This window comes from Schistosoma mansoni, chromosome 5 (assembly GCF_000237925.1).
Source record: "Schistosoma mansoni strain Puerto Rico chromosome 5, complete genome".
NCBI lineage: Eukaryota > Metazoa > Platyhelminthes > Trematoda > Strigeidida > Schistosomatidae > Schistosoma > Schistosoma mansoni.
Genome location: NC_031499.1, coordinates 5,186,135 through 5,209,866, shown reverse-complemented (window position 1 = coordinate 5,209,866; position 23,732 = coordinate 5,186,135). Strand labels below are relative to the sequence as shown.

The following is a 23,732-nucleotide window of genomic DNA, read 5'->3' as shown; positions in this document are numbered from 1 at the left end:
GATCTCAATTAGGTATTCTGCTTCTATCAACATGGCTCTGACCAACAGTCAATAACTTGTAGGTTAAAATCCCACTCTTATCATTTTAGCAGCCGTGTATACAGTCTATTCAACACATACGCAAACTAAGCTAGAATTTTTGTAACCCAATTTATATGACCTCAATTCATATATTTATAGGACAGATGTAGTATAAATAGTTGTCAAACACACACAAAAGATCAAAGCCAAGTGTATACAAACATTACCTTGACTACTAAGCTAGACGTTATCATCCAAAAATACTTTATCTAAAATAACCTAAGTATTTCAATTTTTAAGCTATACACTTCCTTAAATTACAACTGCCAGATGTTAGGTATATATATATATATATATATATATATATATATAGAGAGAGAGAGAGAGAGACTTACTAGTAGAATTTCTGAAAATCCATGTTCTGTAGCGAAATTCCATGTTTTGTCTTTTGTTGGTGAAGCCAGCAATGACGACGATGAAGATGATGAAAGTTTTTGACTATCGCTTAAATCAATATATACACTTTGTTGCCTTGTTGACGATGACAATGATTGTGGCATTAAACTTTTTGGTTCGCGATCATCAACACTGCCATTTGCGTAATTATTACGATATGTTAAGTCCCATGATGTTGACGATGACAATAATGACGTTGTTGTTAAAGGTGTGGTGTTTTCAAGAAACTGAACAGACGAAATACATGATCTAGGCGTCATTGGAACACATGGATGATAATTACCAACTGATTGTAATTCATTTTGATGGACATACGGCAACGTAGATGGATTAAAACGTGATGTGAATTTATCCAAAGATCGTCGACTATGTGAACTAAGTAAATCAAGTTTTGTACCGATAACAAGAATAGGTGGATAGACCGTGTTAGTTATATAGTTTAAATTATGCTGATTATTGTTACTTGTTTGTGATTCTGATGAAGATGTGAAAGATCGACTGACCAAAGTTTCTGTATTTAAGATAGGCAGAAGACTGGTCATTTGATTCGTTATATTTGCTTTTAGATTACCATATTTTTCACTACTTACACCGCCACAATAACTATTACTAGTAGTAATAGTACTAGCGATACCATCTGCTGCCGCTGTTACTCCTCCAATATCTGTCTCCAGCCTATATTAGAAGAAATTAGGTTCATACAACAGAAATTATAACAAGCAAAGGATATAGAAAACGAAAGATTAGTATGAAAACTACTGAATGAATAGAAGAAGACTTTAAAACAGACTGGTTTGTCAAGAAAATGTTATGTATACATTTCTTGGTCGTTATCCAACGGAGTATTTTAGGTTCAATTTATTTGATTATACAATTTTGGGGATTAATAGTGACCAGGAATACAGGCTATATAGTTCTCACCAGTCAAACCATATAACAAACACTTCTAAATGTCCAAGTACTAAGCTGTTCATACCAAAAAAGGCTATGCACCTACTCTAATCACAGAAAATCAGACTATAGTTTGAATTGAGAATTTTACTTTTGTCAGCCAACCACTTTGTACATATATATACGTAAAGTTTTATAATTCACGAAAAGGTGGGTAAACAATTTTTCAGTCTTACCTCTTTAAAACTGGTTTCCCTAATACATCAGACAACCATTTTCTTAGATTCAATTGTGATTTCTTATTTGTACAATCGTAGACTAATATTAGTCCGTGTAAATTTTGATAAAAGATTGAACGAGTATTCTCATGACTCTTTGATCCACCAATATCCCATAATTCAATAAAATATGGATGCTCCTTTTCGGGATCACTATTATATAAATGAATCTAATTTAACAAAAGCAGAGTGTAAGTGATAAATCAATTAACTGAAAATTCGACAACTTTTATATCCACACTACAACCCAATTGTGTACGAAGGATGAAGAAGAGTCTGTCGATTGCATATTAAGTGTACCAGAGCTGTTTTACCAACACCTTTGTAGAAAAAATTTATTACGAAATGTATGCACTGGTTTAAAAAATGATTAATTAATCTACTTACCGGAATCGCCTCCTACGACAACTTTTGCTTTTTTAAACTCCATGAAAACAAATCTATGGATAAAATTTAGAAAACGGACTGCAGGAGAATTTACCCCGTCCAGTTTCACTGAGGCTTTTTATCTATTAGCATTGTGATATTTAAAGGATTTGAAAGCTGCTATCTAAAATTCTTCGAAAATGAAACCTGTCTGTGCAAAAAAATTGAAACATTTTACTATTACTCATTAATACAACCTTCGATATATTTAGTACTCTTTATAGAATCAAATGAAGTGAAGTAAAGTCAATAAAATCCCACTGACCCCCTGCAGAAATATACATCAGGCTGAACCGTTAGTACATTGAACTATTTCTCGATCATCAAGCTCGAGGATGACTCCATAGAAATGGAACATGCAGCAGTCCATCATTCCTCTGTATTTTGTCTCTCCATTCTCTTAGCATTTAAATAAATCATTTCTGGTAAGATCCTATTTGTTATGCATAGAAGAACGAAGTATGGAACAACTTATTTCAAAAGTAAATTACCTCACTAGTCGGTACTCCTAGGTTATTCCTAAAGCACTATAATAAACAGAATACCAGGTTAAAAAAAGTCTGTGATTGAACGTGTTTGGCATACATGCTAACCACTTAAAGAAGATTTTACAGACCGACATTCCATTTAACACTAATATCTTAACGTGTGAAAGAAGCAATGTCCACTGGAGTGAAGAAATTGACTTTTAATTAAAAGGCAATTATTGGCTAGATTGACTTTAATAGGAGGTCTTATTTAGTTAGTTCCTGTGATCTGTTTCACATGTCTCAACGAAAAACTAGTCATAAATCGATAGTAACATATTCATTCAAATCAACCTTTTCTCTGAGAAATAATTGTAGAACATAAGGGTGAAACTACAATTTCTGGACGACCTATGAGCGATGCTGGTGCGTCCTTGGAACGGCTCATCTACTTACTACGGTGGAAAGATTATATTTTAGAATTAGGAATAAGGACCAAGATTTAGAGTTTGAATGTACGGATAAGAATAAAAGTATGGATTTTCGAAAAGATATTAATAACACTAACGAGCACTATAGGCAAACACTCCACAATATTCCAAATAAATAAGCCCAACCAACCAGGCAAACGTTACCTGTTTTTCAAAATTACTTAGCTTTTTGAGCTGTGTCAAGGTCACCTCAATGGTCAACTACTCTGTAACTAATCTAACCACTTAGCCGCATGAGTCGTACATTATTCCGTAGCTGTTTGATGTATCTTTATTTTAAGAAAAGCCGTTTGTTAAAGGGCACTGCAGTTACTTAAACCAAATGTTACAACGTTACCAGCCTGACGAATGGTATGAAATTGTTAAACTAGGATCCAAAGTAGTGGAAGGTAGACGTAATTCATAAAATAAATAAATAACTCTGGCGACAAAAAGGGAAGTGGGTCGAGTAGCCTATTGATCATGATAATAATAACAATAGCACTAATTAACCACTAGACATTTGGCAAAAAGGTAATCTGAGTTATTAAGCGTCTCTCCTCCCCCGGTGAAACTCCACACCAGTTACATACATGAGTTGTGACCTGCTAAAAACCTGAGCCATAACAACTACAATAGACCTTGTTGATTATTCTTTTGGCACATTCTTGACGTTTAAAATGTACCTAGAATACCGTTACATTTACCTCAAATCGACTACTATTATGTCTTAATATCGGGATGGCCTTCAATTTTTTTGGCAGGAATGTATCTTGTGATTAACTATGTAGCGTCATGTACTACGTCAAGTCCACATGGGTTATCATAACTTCCGGACGAACCAGTTTATTCATTGTTCTTAGGTCATATTTTGACCCTACCAACTACTTGCCTATTAAACTTGGCTGTTTTTGTATGAGCGTGTAGATGGCGTCGAGTGGCGATTGACTATGATCACCACTACAATAATGGACAACGGAATGCGAAGTGCTTTAAGTACAGTCTAACAAACAAGTACAGTGAAACAATTACTGGTAAAATTGGTTATAATAATAATTGTTTCATTACACCAACCACGTTCTCGTCAAAAAAGTAGTTCATTACAAGTGTATGTAATTGTATTTCTTGCTTTATTCATTATATGTCTGTAACTATGCTTGTTTGAACATAAATATTGAGTCATGCTTAGTCACATCGAGTTGATTCACTCGCTTTTTCCGCTCTACCTCACTGTCCTTCTTCTTATTCTGGGTGTCTGTTTTGATAAACGAATGCTTGGAGCGAATTCCTCCAAAGTAACCAGTATTTGGCTTCTTATCATCACCATCAAGCAAACGGAGTTAGTCTAGGGAATATACGGAGTTAAATATAGGTGTAGCAGGAAACAAATTCCCAAAATAAACGGTTCTGCAGGTTTTCGACATTGCTGCTGACCTCCTTAGTTTAACTAAGCACGCCTAGCTGAAGGCATCCAGTCGCACACCCACATCAAATCACAAGTGAGTACTTGTACTTCTCTTACCTTGCAACTGTTATCCAGCTTCTCTATATATCGATGGCTTTCCAAAAATGTCTCAGAACCCCATCACTTCAGACTTGACAGGGTTTAGATTATAAATGTGTAACGTTCAATGGCGTTGTCAGACTCCGAATACCTGTGATTACCTTGGAAGACTTATGTTCCTAGCATCCTCATACGATCTAACTAAGGCCAGAATCCAGCACAAAAATTAGAAACATGAGTCGTAATGGTGAGTGTAGGTGAACAATCTCAATATCACAGAACGATTCCAACTCTGTGCACCCGGTGGATTATATAACTAGTTGACTCAGTCGACGAGCTACTCAAGCAACTCAATCTTCAGTCCGATGTTATCTGCGAGGTCAGTACAGTAGGGGCATGGAAAAGCTCAAATCGTGTTATCTTGTCAACTCTGCCTAGTGGGTGATTCCATTAAAATATAATAATTAGTATATTCTCGTTATCACATTGGTGTCATATTATCACTTAACGTGGATTATTATTACTGGCCGTATCTATATTAAATTATTGTTTTCGCAATAATATGACAGACTCATCGAATTATTATATTATGAAACTTACATACACGTTGCGACATTTTCAACTCACTGGATTCTTTTATAACTTCGGCGTAAGGTGATTTCGTTTCGTTTTACGTGTCATTTTGTCTCATTTTAATATTCTGAGGTTATTTTTGCATTATCATATCACACACATTTTCCATTTCGATGTCGTTTCTAATTGTGTCTGTGGATGCACTTAATTCTAACCAGCGATTTCTAAAACTGATCTTCATTATGTTCTGAATGATTTATCACAATAAAGGATCTATAGAACTGATTACTCATTATCATTAATTTTCTTCGTTATAAGGTTATGAAACTGTATATATTTCCGAAGTATTTACTGGCCGCTCGTATATCAACCAAACTTTTTAGTAAGTTGGATGCATGGCGACATGATCATGTACACAAATCATCAATCCAAAGAGCCGAAAGAACCTCCTGTATACCGGAAACGATATGACTGCATCTGCACAAACGCTGTCAAAGGTTAGCAAACCCATCTTTGGCATACATTTGGAGTAAGAATCACAGTAGTATGAACCTATGTTCTCGATATGCAATTGGTGCTCATTAGCAGTCGTCGTATTCTACTTTTACAACGACAATCTAAACTTCTATCACAAACCTTCAACCATTTTTCAATTGGTGATTGTTTTTTAATATCTATGCATGAATTAGAAATTCGATGCTGCGTTCCCAGTCGATCGGTAAAAAGTGTATTTATCTTATGTATTTGTTAACATATATAACTGCATACTGCGTCATTTATTACCACTGATATTAACTGACTGCTGCAACTAATATTCTGTTCGCATCACAAAGTAAATTAAAACACAGTCAAGAGTTAGTCTTTGAAGTATACATTCATGTTCACCACATTTAACTCGTTTTCACTCGTCTATCATGAAAAACCGTACTTATTGATATTTTAATTGAACCGTAGTACGGTTTTTTAACAAACGGGGTCGGACGCAACTAACTTTCAACAACATAAACAATTCTAATGCTCACGGCCAAAAGTAAATATGATTCCATGCATCTCGTCTCCGTAGTCACTGTTCTTTTCTTCTGGTCACTCTACTAACACATACTCAATGCATCCAGTCATACTACTAACGACAACGTATAGTGACTTTGCATTTTATGGATATTATTAACTACAGCACAACAATTATTTACATCTAGCAATCCAGTCATCATTTTTCAACCTGGTTATTCCTATCCAACAAAAAGAAACCTCATGTCATTTAAATGCATGACCATTAAAAGCTAATCGACTCCATGTACTTTGCTCGAACTTCTAACAACATGTTCATACTTCGCCGTTCTTTTGGCACCACAGATCAGTTTTTATTGTATTCTTCCCGACTTATTGTTATGTCTCGTAGGTTGAACGCTTTATTCGGATCCTAGCTATTCGGATAACCCCAGGCTAGCACTACTCAGCGACTTGAAAGACCAGTAAGAAGACACGAGTATCAGAGAAGCACTTTACTACAAGGTTCAATTATGTACAGAAAAACAGGGGTTTTATAGTAACTAAAAGACCTTGAGATCCCATAGTAACAGTATGTTAACAGCCAATCAGGACCTTGTTATTTTAGTAGCATAGCTTCTAACTAATCGCTGATTGGTTGGGCTCCTTATGAGCCTCTCTTGAGGCTCTGATAGAGTTTATTGTAAGCCGACCTAACACTTATATTCACGATTTACCACTTTTGTGCGGTATTTCGAACAGCTCCTACAGACGTGTTATTTTTTCACCCAGACATTACTGATATAAATACATGTTAATTTTTTGCATGCTTATTAACTTCGTTACAATTGCGTGCTTACACTTTCAATTTTGTCAGCGCCTACATGATTTCCACTCACCTCTTCCCACATTAGTATGACACTTCCATATTACGCACCCACTGATAGCAGTGCGTTGGAGGAGATTATTAATTTTCAAAAACCATGTCTAAAAGCATCTACATCCATACCATAATCCCAGTGTGATGCTGACATCACTCTGTACATCAGCGAAAACACCTTAGGCATCAGTGTAACGACCGAAATTCCAATATTTATTCGGAAGGTAGAACTAATGAACCAAAGTTGATTCAATTAGACCGAACTACATTCTTCTGTATAGCATACGAAACATTCTTGAATGATTCTTATTGAATTATACCAAAAACGAACTCTGTGATCAATTTAAACTGTTCTAATTTAAGGAAGAAAACAGATCATACCAAAGAGACGAAATTCCTCAAACGGTGCAGTCTGTGTTATACAGTCAAAAATTTCTCTAACACAAATTAGCATGATAAACAGAAAAAGTGGTAGTTAGTAAATAAGAAACCGATACCTCAGAATCAGTTAAGTTATTCTCAACAACATAGGACCAAGCATGTCTGCAAGGTTTTCAATTTTTCTAAACAGACAGCCAAAAGTTAATATTCATCGACTGAATCGCTCGGTCTATTCCATTGATATTCATTAGCTAAAAAAATATCTACTCTTCTGATTCTATTCCAGATCACTTTCCACATGACTGCCTGATCATTAAAATGTAGTGACCTACTTCTATGACGAGAACGCGATTAGTATAATGGAAACAATCATTATTCTTACAAATTGTAGCAGTGATTGTTTTACTGTGCTCGTTTGTTTGACTTTACCAAAAGCACTTTGCGTTCCGTTGTCCATCTTGCTTGTGCGAACGATCTTACGCCCCGCTGTTTTGCCTGTAATATTTGGCATGTCTCGGTATTCTTTATATACCACGAGATCGCCAACAAATATCTCTTATCTGGACTATTAACAGCCTTCTCGTTTTCGGCCTATCGAGGGATCTAAGTCTAGATCTGGCCCGTAATCTTATTGTGGTGGTGATCATAGTCCATCGCTACTCGACGCCATCTACATCTGATGAGCCAAATTTTCGAACACATCTCAACCACTGGCAAATATTCCAAAGAAGATTACAACAGTGAGTCTATTATCTATCTGTCCACTTTTGTTGCGCATATCCGCATTGATATTTTTCGATATATAACATTCTGGCAACAACTCAATATAATGGATAATGATAAGAATAGAATTAATATAATAGACTCAGAAGTACAGGCAATCAGTTTTCGACCGGTTCCCTCTATCCTCCACGATCCAGAAGTTTGATTCGCGGCACTGGAGTCTCAACTTGAAATCCGTCACATGACGGACTGACGTCCAAATTACGCTTACGCTCTGGAAATTTTGCGTGGGGATTACTTAACTGCTGTCCGTGATGTCGTCCTCAATGCAAACGTACCTAACGTCTACGATCGTTTAATGGAGGCAATCCTTAGACATTTCGGCTTTTCAAGGGAAGAAAGATTGAGGACTTTATCAGCAAGTCACCCCATGGGTGATGCTAAACCGAGCCACTATCTTACGCGCCTGCAATCCCTTGCGAGAAATATGACGGCCGAGTCTGAGATCGTTAAGGAACTGTTCCTCGAATCCTTACCAACACATATTACGGCTCTGCTCGAGGATACCCCACTCGACCAGGCGGCCCTCATAGCAGATAAGATTTCGGCACGGAGTAGCACCCGAGACAATTACATAGTTGCCTCAACGTCACGTTTGAACATCGATCACAGTGATAGGAATAACTGTATTCACACCAGTCCTAGTTTTCGAGACCGATCCAGTGTACCAGAACCCTACGTCCTCCTACCCAGGTCACGCTCCCGTAAAACCGTAACAACTCGCTTTAAGCGGGCAACTTCCAAGCCACGCCAAAATGAGGTTTCGGAAGAGAGTTCTGGTTGTTGCTGGTTCCACCGTACCTTCGGGGCCGGTGCCCGCCATCATCGAGCTCCATGCCCATACAAGGCGGAAAACTCTCGAGACGGCGAGCAAATGCGGTCGTACTCGTCAAGCCTTCACCTCAGGTTGGCCGTTTATTTTACATGCACGATTATCGCACTAACGCTAGGTATCTAGTGAATACAGGTGCACAAGTTTCTGTCATACTTATTAGTAACAGTAAACCCCAAGCTACGATGCTTTGACTTCCCTCTACGAATGGCTCAGTCATTCCTACCTATCGTACACGACAGCTAACGGTCAACCTGAGCAATCGACGACAGTATCTGTGGACGTTCATCATTGCGATGTTCCCACAGCCATACTCGTTATCGATTTCCTTCAGCACTATGAATTGTTAGTCGATTCACGTAGGCTGCAGCTAATCGATACTTCGTCGAACAGCGAATTTATGGGCTTTAAAGCTCACACAAACGCGTACCGAATCACAGGTGTATTTCATTCGCATGACGAGTTATTCTACGATTTATTTCAGAAATTCCGCAAATTAACTAAATCTCTCGAAGAGACTCCGTAGGTGACTAATCGTGAGTTATACCGTATAGTCACCCCTGGACCACCAGTCACGTCAAAACCTTGTCGACTGGCACCGGACAAACTAACTTTCGCTAAACGTGAGTTTGACAGATTAATAGCTACTGGTATTATTCGTCTTTCCCACAGACCCTGGGACTCACCTCTCTCCATATGGTGCAAAATAGGATGAGGTTAGTTGGGTACTGTCGAGCATCAAACGCAGTTACGCGTTCTGATAGCTACCTCTATCCCCCACATACATGACATCACGGAATCACTCAAGAGCATGACTTTTTTTTTCAAGATCGATCTGGTACGACCATATCATCAGATCCCAATCGCTCTTGAAGACATCGAGAACACTGATATCACGACTACTTTCTGTCTGTTTGAGTTCCTACAAATGCCATTTGGATTAAGGAATGCTGCTCGAACTTTCCAAAGTTTTATCGATAGCATAGTACGAGATCTGGATCTTGTTCACGTCTATATTGATGGCCTGCTAATCTCATCATCAAACGTAGATGAACATTATCACCACCTAACACTACTATTCCAGCACCTTTCGAGTAATGAAATAATAGTCGACCCGGACAAGAGTGAAATTTGGAAAACGGAAATAAAATTCTTAGGTCATCTTATTATTCTACTTAGTATTCTACTTGCTCAGGTACTATCCTGTGCTATACTTCTACGGGTCTCCCTCGACCCATCGTACCCTCCGCTTGCCGTCGTTTCGTCTTCGATGCCCTTCATGGTCTATCTCATTAAGGTATCGCAGCCACACTACGCCTGATCGCTGCACGATACATCTGGCCGTCCATGGATAAAGATGTCCGTAAAGTGGGTAAAGAAATGCTTACAATGTCAAAGATCAACGTCAAAGTTCACAGGCACGTAGATGCTCCCATTGGCACGTTCGCTATGCCTGATGCTCACTTCGATCACGTTCATGCAGACACTCAGGGACAATTCTAGTCCGAATTATTCTCCTCGGTAACTCGGCTGATTAGTACGCCTACACACTACTGCCTACCACCTAGCATCAAATGGTTTAGTTGGACGGCTTCATCTACAACTTAGAAGTGCTCTTCGAGCACACAAAAACGAAAATTAATACGAAACCTTACAGCTCGTATCAGAATTAGCTTAAAGCCAGATATTCAATGTTCCATCGACGAACTTGTATACGGCACGACATTGTGTCTGCCAGGGGAATTTCTCACACCACGGAGCAGTAACAATTTTGGTAAATCAGACTATGTTCAACGATTTTCTGAATACATGCGAACACTGCCTCCGGTCTCAACTCCAATACAACATCGACAGGCCCCCTCCATCGAGCGTCATCTATCTGTTCACATGATTTCATACGAGTAGATTCGGTATGCAAACCCGTGCAACCCTATCAACAGATAAAATCTTTCTGAATTCTCCACAACACATTTCTTCATGGTGTCTGAATAAATGACTATTTGATAGAGATGATCAAATAATTTTACTTCAAGTCGAATGCTTTACTGCAAATTGTTTGTATGAGTTTTACGAACCAACTGACTGTTGATAAATAACTAAATCTCACCAATTTACAAATTGGCATTAATTTGCAATCGTATTTTCCAGCACATAATGCTGGAAATAGATGGAGAACTGCACTTGAGCTTTCCAGATTACTGTGTATTCTGTAACGTGTAACTTTGTGTAACCGTGACAAAGAATAATTGGTGTGGTGTACCAGCCAGAGACAGTTGTTGAGGACTACTGGGCAGATTTAGTAGTAATTCTGCAACGGATTTCGTTTTTTCGAGGCTCACAAACTCACCGCGTGGATGTGATTTAGCGGGGGTCGCGACTCCACGGGTCTTTGCATGCATAATGGTATCGCAGCAAAAGAACAAGTGAAGAAGTTCGCTATCCGACTAGCCCTGGATATGTATAGTCTACCTGATTACTAGTTTACACATGAACATTCATCCGAGTACCACTTGGCATACATACTGACTGACCGTTAACTATACCTATAAATAAACAACTGGTCAATCAATCAATAGTTTAAATAGGTTCATTACATGAACTCAATCAAATTCCGGTATATCTTATCGTGTTTTTTGACAAACAAATAATGAATATTGTAATTTCTCTGGATTTATCTGATATTAAACAGACTGTAGTGGTTTTTCACACCCCTAAGGATACATTTTGTGGTGACTGATTTAGGTGTTGTTTAAAGATTTACAGAGTTTGTCAATGTTCAAAATTTCTTCTCATAAAATAATAGCGTTTAACTAATTTGGTTTAGGAAATATCCTTAGAGATTAATTCCATTCCATTTGGTTCCAATATATGATGTCCCGTTAACTGAATGTTTCAGCAGGCCAATTTTCCTATTAGTACTATGAATTTACTTGCGAATAATCACAAGCCAAGAGAACACCAGTTGTTGAGATAGTCTGTTGTTAAAATAATAAATAAACTTCGCAAGCACACTGAACAGAGAGTGTGTGTCAGTCAATTGTAAGTTATTGACTGCATGTATTAATAACCGATGGGAAGACAGAGATTGAGGTGTTAGCGACCTCACTTCGTAGGAAAATCAACTCGTCAAAAAAAACGCTAACCACTCTTAAGTATACATATTGACGTTAGGCAGTAACCCGAATGTTTAATTATTAACTCGAATTAAAAAGAATGTAAATGATTAGCTACTTTTCCTTCCAACCAAACATTTCTCTTGAGTTGAAGATAGACAAAATGATGTAAATTTTAAATATTCAATTCTTTATCATCATACGTTTGGCAACTGTCTTGATCGGTCTAATTCAGTGTACTCAAGTTATCCATAAGTTCAAAACTAAGCTTTGTGTATGGAAACAGTACATCCAACCACTTGTTCTTCCACAGTCTTAACCTTCCTTTCTATTTCCCACAATCTATGGTTTTAAAAAAAGATTAACTTATTATTTATATTTCTTTTTAATTATTTTCACAACTACTAATTAGCTACTCATTTTTGTACTGATACTTCAGATTGATGTTGAAGACTGAAAATGATCAGTTTGTTATTGGCATATGCACATCCTGTGCGGATTGCCTCGATATTGTCTTAAATCACAAGCTAGTGACTATCTGAACTCAATAACTGAATGAATAACACTATGGCGTTTAAACCGAATGGTAGCGAGTTGGAGTCCCGGAGTGAATGTCAACTCTGGGATGTTTTATTCAACTTGGCTTGTTTATTGTTTTTGTGAAAACTAATTGATAAAGATGTCAAAATTTCATGTCATTGATTCCCATCACAAATAAGAATACAGCCAAAGACAATAAATGAGGCAGAACAACATTACTTCATTAATTTTCGTAAAAAGAATTACAATAGCTATCTGTGTATAGACAAAGTGAGGTTATTTGGATGGATAATTTAAAAATATGGTGTGAAACAAGCACTAATTGAATATAAATTCGGGATTTTGTAATAAGTAAAGAATTTTTGAAGTGTTTATGCATATGTAGATAGGACATACATTGAGGAAATTATCAAACTGCATCAAGAGGCAAGCGTTAATTTGAAATCCTGAAGAGAAACGGAAAAGAGAAAGGTTGGAAAACATACTGCGCCGAGAATTGGAAGCAGACGTCAAAAAGATGAATAGCAAATGGAAAGAACTGCCCACGACAGAGTTGGATGGAGGATGCTGGTAAGTGGCCTATGTTCCTCCACGAGGATTAACAGGTGTAAGTAAGTTATACATAAGTTTATTCATAAGATCATACGAAAAAGAGATACAAAGAGATCTATTGACTGAATTCGACCATACAATAGGATCAGTTTAGAAAATTTACGAAATTAACTTGAAATTTAGAAAAAATGGAGTCAAAATGAAAGAATAACAAATACAGAGAAACTGAATATGTTGTGACTATTTTTTTATATTCAGTAAGAAGTCTACCGATGTATATTCACTGCATTACTACATTGACCCAGAAGGAATTAATTTCTTGACCAAATAAGTTAGTGGACTTGAGTGCTGTCAGAGATATAAGGACCGTTATCACTTTCCGGTTGCCTACACCATGGAAAAGTTCTTTTAGGGGTACATATAAAAGAGATGGGGTTAGAGTTGATCTTAGTGACTTGAGAGTGTGACTGCAGTACCCAAAGGATAACTGCTTGGGGACAGTCACACACAACCTCTTCGTGGGCGATTTTCAAACTAGCCCCGTACTTGCTGAAACCTTACCGATAGAGACGGAAATCCATTGGTTAAGGAGAGAAGTGCATTTTTAGGATCGACCTTTTCTAACCTCACCCTTTCCTTGTGAGGAGGCAGCATCGCTTTTATGTTGGTTGACTGAGGGAAACACCTTTGTACAGTCAACAGTATAACTTCGCTTTCGAACTTTTAGTTTTATCACTCTTGAACCAACCTGTCTGACACGGTGGGACCATGAGGAACGATTGTTTCAGCCAATATAGCTCGACTGATTTATCATGATAGACAAGCCCAACCACTATGTCAAGGTATCAGCAACCGTTTAATTGATCAAAAATAAGCACGCGTAAATTTAAACTATGAATTTTATTACATTTCAATTAAATTTACAGGATGAAACGATTGAATAGATAAGAAAATAAACTGTAATAAACGGTAAGAGAAAATACAATACAGTATGAAACGATAAATATGTAACACTATTAACTATCATCTATCCATTTTGATTTGAGCAAATTTTATACAGAACAAACAAAAGAAAAAAAAAGATATTCACACTTTAAATTGAAAGACTAAATTATCAGATTCTCCTTGTACTAACTACATAAATCAAACTCATCATTGATATGAACTGACAAATAGTCAACAAGCACTTAAATCATGCATAGTTACACACGTACTCATCGCACGTAAATATTTCGACATTATAGGTACTAACCTTTATCTTACTCCGATTCATAAATATCATTATTATCATTATGATTGATTTGAGTAGGTGTTTTACACATTACATTAAAAAATAATTCAATCTGTTGATCTAAGCCTAAATATGTATCAGACATTAAGTATAATGTTAGTTGATAAGATTGTTTGATATCAATATGATTAACAGTAGTATCATTGGCATTACGTAATAATGTTAATGGTAATGGGAATTTTACAAGTATATTAACAAAATGTTTTCTAGTATTTTTATATGAGTTCATTTTGTTTTTATTGAGTATTGTTATTGATTGTGGTGGAACACGTTTCAGGGTTAATAAATTACCACCAAAATTTTTATTGACTTCACAATTACCTAATAGAAGAAACCAACCTTCGTAGGATTTTGATTTGATTAATGATCCAGTCATAACTGGCTATAAGTAAATGAAATAGATCACATATAGAAATAGAGAAAAAAATGATCTTAGCTGGGCGATTACCGAAAAAAAACTTAAAGAAATAGAAGACTGTTCCGTTTTAGTATGGGACTTCTTATCAACGTGTATCTGAGACCTAACATCCAATATTTGGACACGAAAATCGTTAGGGACCGACTCAGTATTCTAGAGATAAGGTGTAGCCCGATAAAATCCGGCATAAAGATGGTAAGTGTGACGTGCAAAGCAAAATTATTGCAGAATGAGAAGGTAGAAACTGCAGTGACTTTCAAAAAATAAGTGAGAAAGAGTGAAAAAGCAAATTGCTCTATCCATTACGGTCACTGTAAATATGTTAGGAATAACAAATCCCAGTCATATAAGTATGAACCTGACTTGTTGCTAAGACTTGTCGACAGCTTTTTAATATTTACGAACAGATAACCTTAGAACATTCACATTTAATGCACTGTTCAATGAGTTATGATAAGCAAGTCAACTAGTCAAAATTCATAAACCACGTGTACACGATTTGGTCTACCTACAAATGAACACAAGTAATAAATAAAATTTGCAATTTGTTCAGTTTTTCATGTCTAGTTTAATTTGGTAGTAATTAGAAGTCAGTTTGTGACTGATATCACAAATTGCAGGCGTATGGAGCTCATATAAACCTGTCGAATGAGAGGTATTAGCTAGAAATTCATATTATTTGTACACAGGTGCTCTAGAACCATCAGTGAGGAATCCGCGAAAGACTACCTCAAGAGAAGCAGATTAAACTTCGTTCATGTATATCGTCCGACAATCACATGTTTACCTTTCACCGAAAACTAAAGTACTGTTCAGACGTACTGTACCTTAATAATTGTCACTTCATCAAATCAATACGGTGTTCGATTAGTTAAATAGGAATGAATTCCACAACGGATTATTGAAGAAAAGTATGTTTGAACAGTTTATCAATATCTATAAGGCCGTAATACAAAAGCGCGTTGCGAAGAATGACTCCTTACGAAAAGTTCCTAGATTGTAACTAAATAATGTTAAAACTTGTCATGGTTGCCTACAATTGTCATCTCTTCATAATTTCACTATTAATGATATTCTGTAAACGGTATTAAAGTTTGTTTGCTAGTGTCGACTTTTTATAACAGAAAACAGGCTTTTCAAACCTAATCACACAAGTGAAACTGTTTCAATATGTGCTGATCTACAGGCACAGATTATAATTGTGGTTCATTAGTGTGGGATGCATTTATTAACAATAGAGTGTAAAAAAAAAACTAAACTGATAAGAGTCTATATGTATGCAGTACTCATTCTTAGTGTAAGATAGTAAAAACAATGAAACAGGTTTTCACACCTGAGTATTTGTTCCGAAAGAGCTGGCACTGTTTACTGATAAACAAAATGTTACCTTGAAGCGTATAACTGTCTTAGACGAATAAAATCATCTACCTAATTAATCAGATTAGACAATTTCCAAGATACGTTAAAAGTAGATACACTCCTTAGGTTGGAAAACAAAAGGATTATAAAAAATTACCTTATTTCCACTTGTCTGATCAATAGAAGAGCGTATTAGTTGGATACGAAGAAGATATTCCGTTTCAGCATATACATCTAGACAATTTGAACTTTGTCCAATATTATTTATTTTAAATACTCTAACTGACTGAGATAGTTGTGTCGGTGATGATGACGACAACGAGACAGATGGGTCAGGACCAACTAAACATGTGCGTATTTCAACAATAGGTAGTTGTCTAACTGCCTAGAAGCAAGTAGATATAACATTTTAAAAATAGAGATTAATTTCCAAAGAAATTATTCGTTTGTCAAAATCTAACTGCTTAACATTGTCAGCATTAATTATGTAACATACCAACTAGTAGTAGATAAGATTTGTTAGCTCAGGTGAATATTTCATTGTGAAGGTATAGAATAAAAACTAGTCAATTAGCATTAATAATAATCAGTCGGGATAAGAAGGTGAGTTTACATTCTTTTTTAACTCGGTATAACATTATATGACATGTTTTTATTCTCAACGTAACATCTTAGCATAACATTAGTTTACTTTCAGTGTGACATTTTGATCAATACGATATTCATTGTAAGCAAAGATGGATAGTGGCTAGCAGTGGAATGGAGGACGCGCGTTTCGTCCTATTTGAAACTCGTCAGCTGGATGTATCTGCGCGTCCTGGATTCCACTGCTAGCCGTTATCCATCTTTGCTTACAATGCTTTTGAATTAAGGCTATATCGAGGCAATACGCACAGTATGCACATATGCCAATTAGAGACTGACCAGTTGCAGTCCTAAACATCAATGGGAAGATTCAAACAAACAATACTAAGTGAATTTAATACGATATTTAGTTTATTATTTTTTCCACTGTAACATTATTTAAAGTTAAGATGTTCTGTGGCAATTTTGTTCATTATGATAGGTGTGAAGTATCTCCAAGTGTGACAATATTATTATTATACTATATCTTCCTAACTTCTCAGCTAATTTATTATTAAAATTTTTGGAGTTAATGATGAATTCCCTCCCCTTCATAAATAGAGATCTCTAGCCATGAGAAAGATACAGAAAGTAACCATAAGCGTAAACAAATATAGATACCGTTAGACTAATGAAGTTATGGAAGTATTATCATAGGAAAACTGACAAACAGTTTTGAAAAACCAATTAACTGCCTAAAATCACCACACCTTTGCAGGTATCACTACTTCATTTGCAAAATAACTTTGATTTATGCAAACTATATGTTCATAGATTCGTTTAAAAATTGCTTCAAATCCCGTTACTATGATGTGAGTCTCTCAAATTCATTCCCTACTATACACGATTTGTGCAAGATGTTTTAATTTTGAAGTATATGGTTGATGAACATTTAAAGGAAAAAAACATCTTTAATTTTACAGATACACACATATATTACTAATAAATCTTAACTAAACTAGAGTAAAAAAAATTAAAGGAATCAAATCTAATTCAAACCATTTACAGTCAAATAGTGTGATATTAAGTTGTGAAGACAAAAGAATCAGTATTGTCTGTTATTTAATGGTTATAGAGCTACGGTCAGCTTCTAATTTAAATGGTCAATAATAAGAGCTGTCCATGAGCAAAACCTCTTTTTCTAAAGAAGATTATTAAAATAGACTAGGTTCTATATGTTATGACGGGTGGTGTCCAAAATCTGATAATGATACAAAGTGTGCAACGCGCACTAACTGTTGTATCCCGAAGAGAATTGTGAATGGTAACTTTTGAAGACTATTTATTGACCAATGTAATATGTATATTTCCTATTGTAAATAACCTAATCATGTTCGTTTCCTCTTATCATTAGCTTTATTTAGACCTTTGAACTATTATTATACGATCCTTGAGTTATTATCAGTTTATTGATTACTATTCACAGCCACATTTGGCTAAATATTGTACATATGTTATTTTCTATTTTATGGGTCGATGTGGTCTGTTTGGTTGGTATATAAATCCAGTATGTTTGTGAATAATGATACATACCACAGAGGCTGTTATTGGTGTTTTGGACTTAACTGGCTGGGCTAGGCAGATCGCAGGACCGGTTAGCACTCTAGACTGCTCGTACGGTTTTCGTGTGTCACTGTTCCAGTCGATAATTAGCTGCTCCCTGATTGGCGGTCTTATTGCGTCATACATTAACTAGGCATCCACTCGGCCACAATATATAACACTAACCCCCCAACTGACTACTTGAGCGAAAGTGTATCGGATTACCGAATAAAGTGCACAAATACTCACTCATGTATACCACAATAACCCTTAGAGAATTGATTCATTTCTTAGCCAATGAAATGCACTTAACGTTTAGGTCACTTTTGGTTGCCATCGATTGACCTTCACATAAGGGCTACTTCTGATGGTCTTTCCATATCACTATAGTTACAAAATATTTTGCTAAAGTAAGCTTTCCATGGATTTTAGACATTTGTTAAACAGAAATTATGTGTTTGAGAATCCCAAGCAGTAGAAAAATTAGTAGTTGGATAAGGGGAAAAACAACCAGATAACTTTCTATTAATAGTATAAACAAGTGCACAAATGAACACATTCAATACTATTGACACATTGAATGTAAAGTATAAAATTATACCAAATCAAATGATGAATATACCTTTTTAACAATATTGATAACATCATGTTCAACATGACCTTGTAGCATAGAATCTAACAGATTAGGTGAAGCGGTCACATAATCAATAAGTTCCGGTAATGAACTTATGTTAGGATTACGATCACATCTGTAAGGTCGTTCGTTATGCAGGGAAAGAGAGAGAATGTAGTGCATGGAGGGGAGGCAAAATAAAATATTCTTTAAATCAATTAAACATTATTACATGAGAGTGAAATGAACATAGAAAACTATTAAGAGAATCTACATAACAGTCAAACAACATGGACAACTAGATCATTTAAAACTAATAATGAACAATGGATATTTGTCTTGTCCTATAGTGAATTTCATATGCAGTAAGCATCCACAACCTTATCACGGATTGAATTCAAAGTTTTTCCGTTATACAGTTATACAGTTGTCAATTCGCAACATAACCATCTCACTATCATCCAATTTTATTAATGATAATGAATACAATTTAGATATGTTTATATCATTATAAGTAAAGGGTTTTTATCATAAAAATATTATACACATTGAACAAATTAGAGGTTGTGTGGATTCAGTAGTATAGTGTGTTTAAAGAGAAAAAATGAATTCGAGCCACAGTGTGAACATCGGTAGAGGAAAGTCGGTTTATCCATCTGATGAGTTCTAAATAAAGTAAAACGAGAGTCCTGGATTCTGCTATGATCAACAATTCAAGTATACTAGAAGACAATTGATACGGTTTCACCTCTCTGGTCATGACTTCTCATTCGTAATTCTGCAATTAATTTCGAAGCTGGGGAATAGTGATAAACAATTTCTATTTAGTCTGGTGAATTATGAAGATGATTTTACTATAAAGAGATGTGAAAGTTCTGAATTCAATTTCTGACAACGTGTTAACTTCATATAGGTGCATTATCTCATAATAGGACGGAAAAACCGTTCCTTGCTCTCAAGTTGAAAATGGTTCAGAAAATGATGCTAGTCTACAATGGGAACTGAATTTAAATTTAAAGTATCCTGATAATTCATTCAATTAAATGATTAAAACGCAAAGTGATTGAAGTTGGAAATCTAGACCATCATACCCCCGATACAATGGGTCTAAAGGTTAAGCGTTCACTGTGAGACCTGAGAGTCCTAGCTTCGGTCACTAGTATAAAATGGATGTTCATCGTTGAGCAGTCCCATGGCAGGACAAAGTGGCTACCCAGTGCTTTGTGTTTTTCTAGTGGGTGCTAAAGTCAGCTCGTGATGCACATAATTAATAATAAGAGTTGCTCATGGGTAAAAACACTTTAACTGAACTTATAAATGTATTTTTAATTATTCAAATATGAACAATTCAATAGTCAGTTATCAAGTATTCCGCTAATGTGAATCTTCGACAGATTTAAATATTGTCTTTTTACTTCATTACCTAATTCTGAAACTGACTTTACTTGTTTTGTTTCACGATATACTACTTACTTAATAATAAGTAGCCTAAACTATGTCAAACAATATGTACACCTGAATATACATGTGATGATTCAGGTCGTCATTTTATTTGTTCTAGTTGTTCTTGCCTCCTTTTCTTAGATCGATTCTTCCACTTGCACTACAATATTGAACTATACTTATCTTGAGCGTTTCACCTATTTTAAAAACAGTATTCCTGACGATGACTGCCAGTACTTCACGTAAATTCGCTGTTTGATCGAGTAGCACACACACACACACCTGGACACTGCCATTTTTTGGTTTGACAGAAAATACAGATCTCTTCCTACTGCAGTATTATTTATAAAGTGAGGTCAAGAGCTGAGAATATGAAAAGCACATGCAAACCAGCCACATTAATGATCCGAACTATTTTCAAGTCATCGGTCATGCATAAACGAAGATCCTGTCATATATGAACATCTGTTCAAGTTACCATACTCCATTAGTACAGTGAGATGAAATTATTAGGGCGAGCACCCAGAATGTTATAGGTATTAACAGTAATGATGTTATTAAGCATCAAATATATGATTTGCGAGAATATGGATTAATGGAGAAAAAATTGGTAAGGTAGTTTCGACACTAAGGATTTCAAGAAATACAAAGAATGAATGCATCTGTGCAATTGAGAACGATTCTCATTCCGGTCACACAAAGTCTATAACTAGTGGTCAAGATAATCACACAGTTCCCAAACAAGTAATCTGCACCTATTTACATGGTTCAGTTTTAACAGTCGGTGTTTTCATGCAGTAAATTTTCAAAAAGTCTACTGTACGTGATCTTACAAAATAATATCTAGTTCATTATTGGATTTCTGAATTATTGCAAAGAAGATGAGCATTGTTCACTTACCTGAAATAATCCAAATGTTCACTGGTTATTTTCGGTAATTGTAGAATACTACTGGCGTATTCTTCAACCCATAAACCTTGTGTAATCATTTGCATTAAAATTATACAATTTAAACATGTACGAAGCCAACCACATTCAGCACTAACATCTAACATTGCCTATAAATTGTTTAATGTAAAGTAAACAAGTGAATAATCAGGTTATATAAAAATTTCACCTACATTTAAGTACGTATATATTTAAATTGTTAAGATCTTCAATTAACTTATTTAGAATAGAGTAACAACTCGTCCATATCCTTGAAAACGTGAACCGACCAAGGTTAGGCCATCATTAAAAACCTGGGAGCACTGGGAGGCCGTTTCATCTTAGAATGGGGACCTTCAGGTAGTGCACATTCACAATCCTTCACGTGGGTCTAACATTGATAGGTTCAAAATTTCAATGAAGTTCAACAATCTCCACAACCCTAAACCGAAAATTTGTCTATACCTTTTCAGCATTATGTTTGTATGAGCACGTATGGTTGAATATGTGTTACAGAATACACAGATATTTCCTTTATTAACTCAAATGTCAGTTGCTTAAATAGCTCAATGACTTATTATCTTTCCTATATATATATATATATATATATATATATATATATATGATTCTTAAATTTTATCAATTCATCTCGCATTCACTCGCATTTCTTCTCATATTCGCTTTGCGTGCTTGGTGTTTATAGCGTCACGTACCATTTCAAGACCATAAAGCTTATTCTTGCTTTCTGACAGACCAATTTATTCATTCTTCTTCAGTCACATTTTGACCTTGTCAATTAATCGCTTATCCACCTTGACTGTTTTTATATGAGCGTACGTGTGTGCACTTTTTATCCTATTCATAATATGTCTGTAACGTACTTTTGTTGGACTATAAATATGGATTGACGGTTGACTAAATTGAGTTGGCTTACATGCCTTCTCCACCGCCCGTCGTTTCGTTTCGATCTCCAACTGGAGTCAGATATTAGGCTACGAAAGGTTTTGTGATCTGTGCTGTACAAAAATAAAGTGTAGCCAACGATTCGCATTTTTTTCCATTATTCATTAACGCGATTTAAGTCGATAATTTTTTACGGGGATTGGTGACTTGTATATTTTAATAATAATCATTCATACAATCCAACTGGAGTCAGATATTAGGCTACGAAAGGTTTTGTGATCTGTGCTGTACAAAAATAAAGTGTAGCCAACGATTCGCATTTTTTTCTGAAATTCATACACTGTTGGCAGTTATCTAATAACGGTTGTTAGGACGAGTGATATATGAAGCTTTTAGAATTATTTCAAAGATAATCCACTTCAACCTAACGTCTAGAGAACATCTTACATCAATAACCAATATCTATTTTTATAGGAGTTTGCTGTAGAAGTCAACAGATTTAGTGTTTCCCATCACAGACTGATTTTAGTTAGATAATCATTGATAATGAACAGTATGAGTTAGCTGCTACATAATACCAGTATGCATCCACAAACCTAGCGTTTTAGGTCATTATGGAGTGGGTGATATGGCACACCTATCATCCATTGTTATATTTTGCTTCATCCAAGACATGGTTGAACAACAGTAATCATTGCCTTTGTACTAGAACGCTGACAATTACCCCTTGGAAATATACGCTAGTAATCACATAAAATAAAACTAATAAATAAAAGTTTGTTTGTAAAATAAAAAAAACTTGGGTTAATTGACTTCAGTTGTTATTCGGTTTATCTCTTTTTTCATTAAGTCCTTTTTTAATTCATAGCAACTAGACTTCTATTAGTTGACTTAATTCAACTTGCGTAAAATGCACAACTCCTTAATTTACATACTAGAATCATATTTAAGAACTCAAATATAAAGAGAAAACCTGGTCCTAGTATAATGAGACTTAGCTCTAAGGATGTAAAAAATGAGCAGTGATCAATGTCTTGTTGATCGAGTTATTTAGTAACGACTAAATTCTCTCGATAAAGTAGTAATATAGTAACCAGTCCATGTCATCAGACATTACATGAATTATTTTGAGATTTATTAAAGATGGTTCAAGGTAGTCGACGGGAAACCCTGAATATATGTACCATAATATGTGGTATTCATTAGCAGAGAAAACTGGCAGTCTTTATGGGACGGAATATTTGTGCAGGATTCGAAACCACGTTTCACAGCTTCATGGTCTTAGACGTGACAATTAAGTTTTCCACGTCAAGACTGACCTTCTGAAGAACTGAGAGACACTTAGATTATATGAACTACATGAACATAATATTGATGAATATTGAGTGATGAATGAATTATATTCGACTAAAATAAATAATTCTTAAAGTTGAAAGCATGAGTCAGTTGAAGCTAGAC

General features: G+C 35.6%; 1 protein-coding gene across 1 annotated transcript in view; it reads right to left on the bottom strand.

The window, feature by feature from the left end:
• Positions 1–23,732, bottom strand: part of Smp_156920 (putative activating signal cointegrator 1 complex subunit 3, helc1) — a gene marked incomplete at both ends in the record, with an annotated part of 89,004 nt that overhangs the window by 6,000 nt on the left and 59,272 nt on the right. The window contains 6 exons of the mRNA XM_018797713.1: positions 417–1,152; positions 1,906–2,028; positions 14,418–14,827; positions 16,380–16,607; positions 19,011–19,137; positions 21,345–21,502. Of these exons, the coding sequence (XP_018652727.1) occupies positions 417–1,152; positions 1,906–2,028; positions 14,418–14,827; positions 16,380–16,607; positions 19,011–19,137; positions 21,345–21,502 (1,782 nt within the window). The remainder of the gene's footprint in view (positions 1–416; positions 1,153–1,905; positions 2,029–14,417; positions 14,828–16,379; positions 16,608–19,010; positions 19,138–21,344; positions 21,503–23,732) is intronic.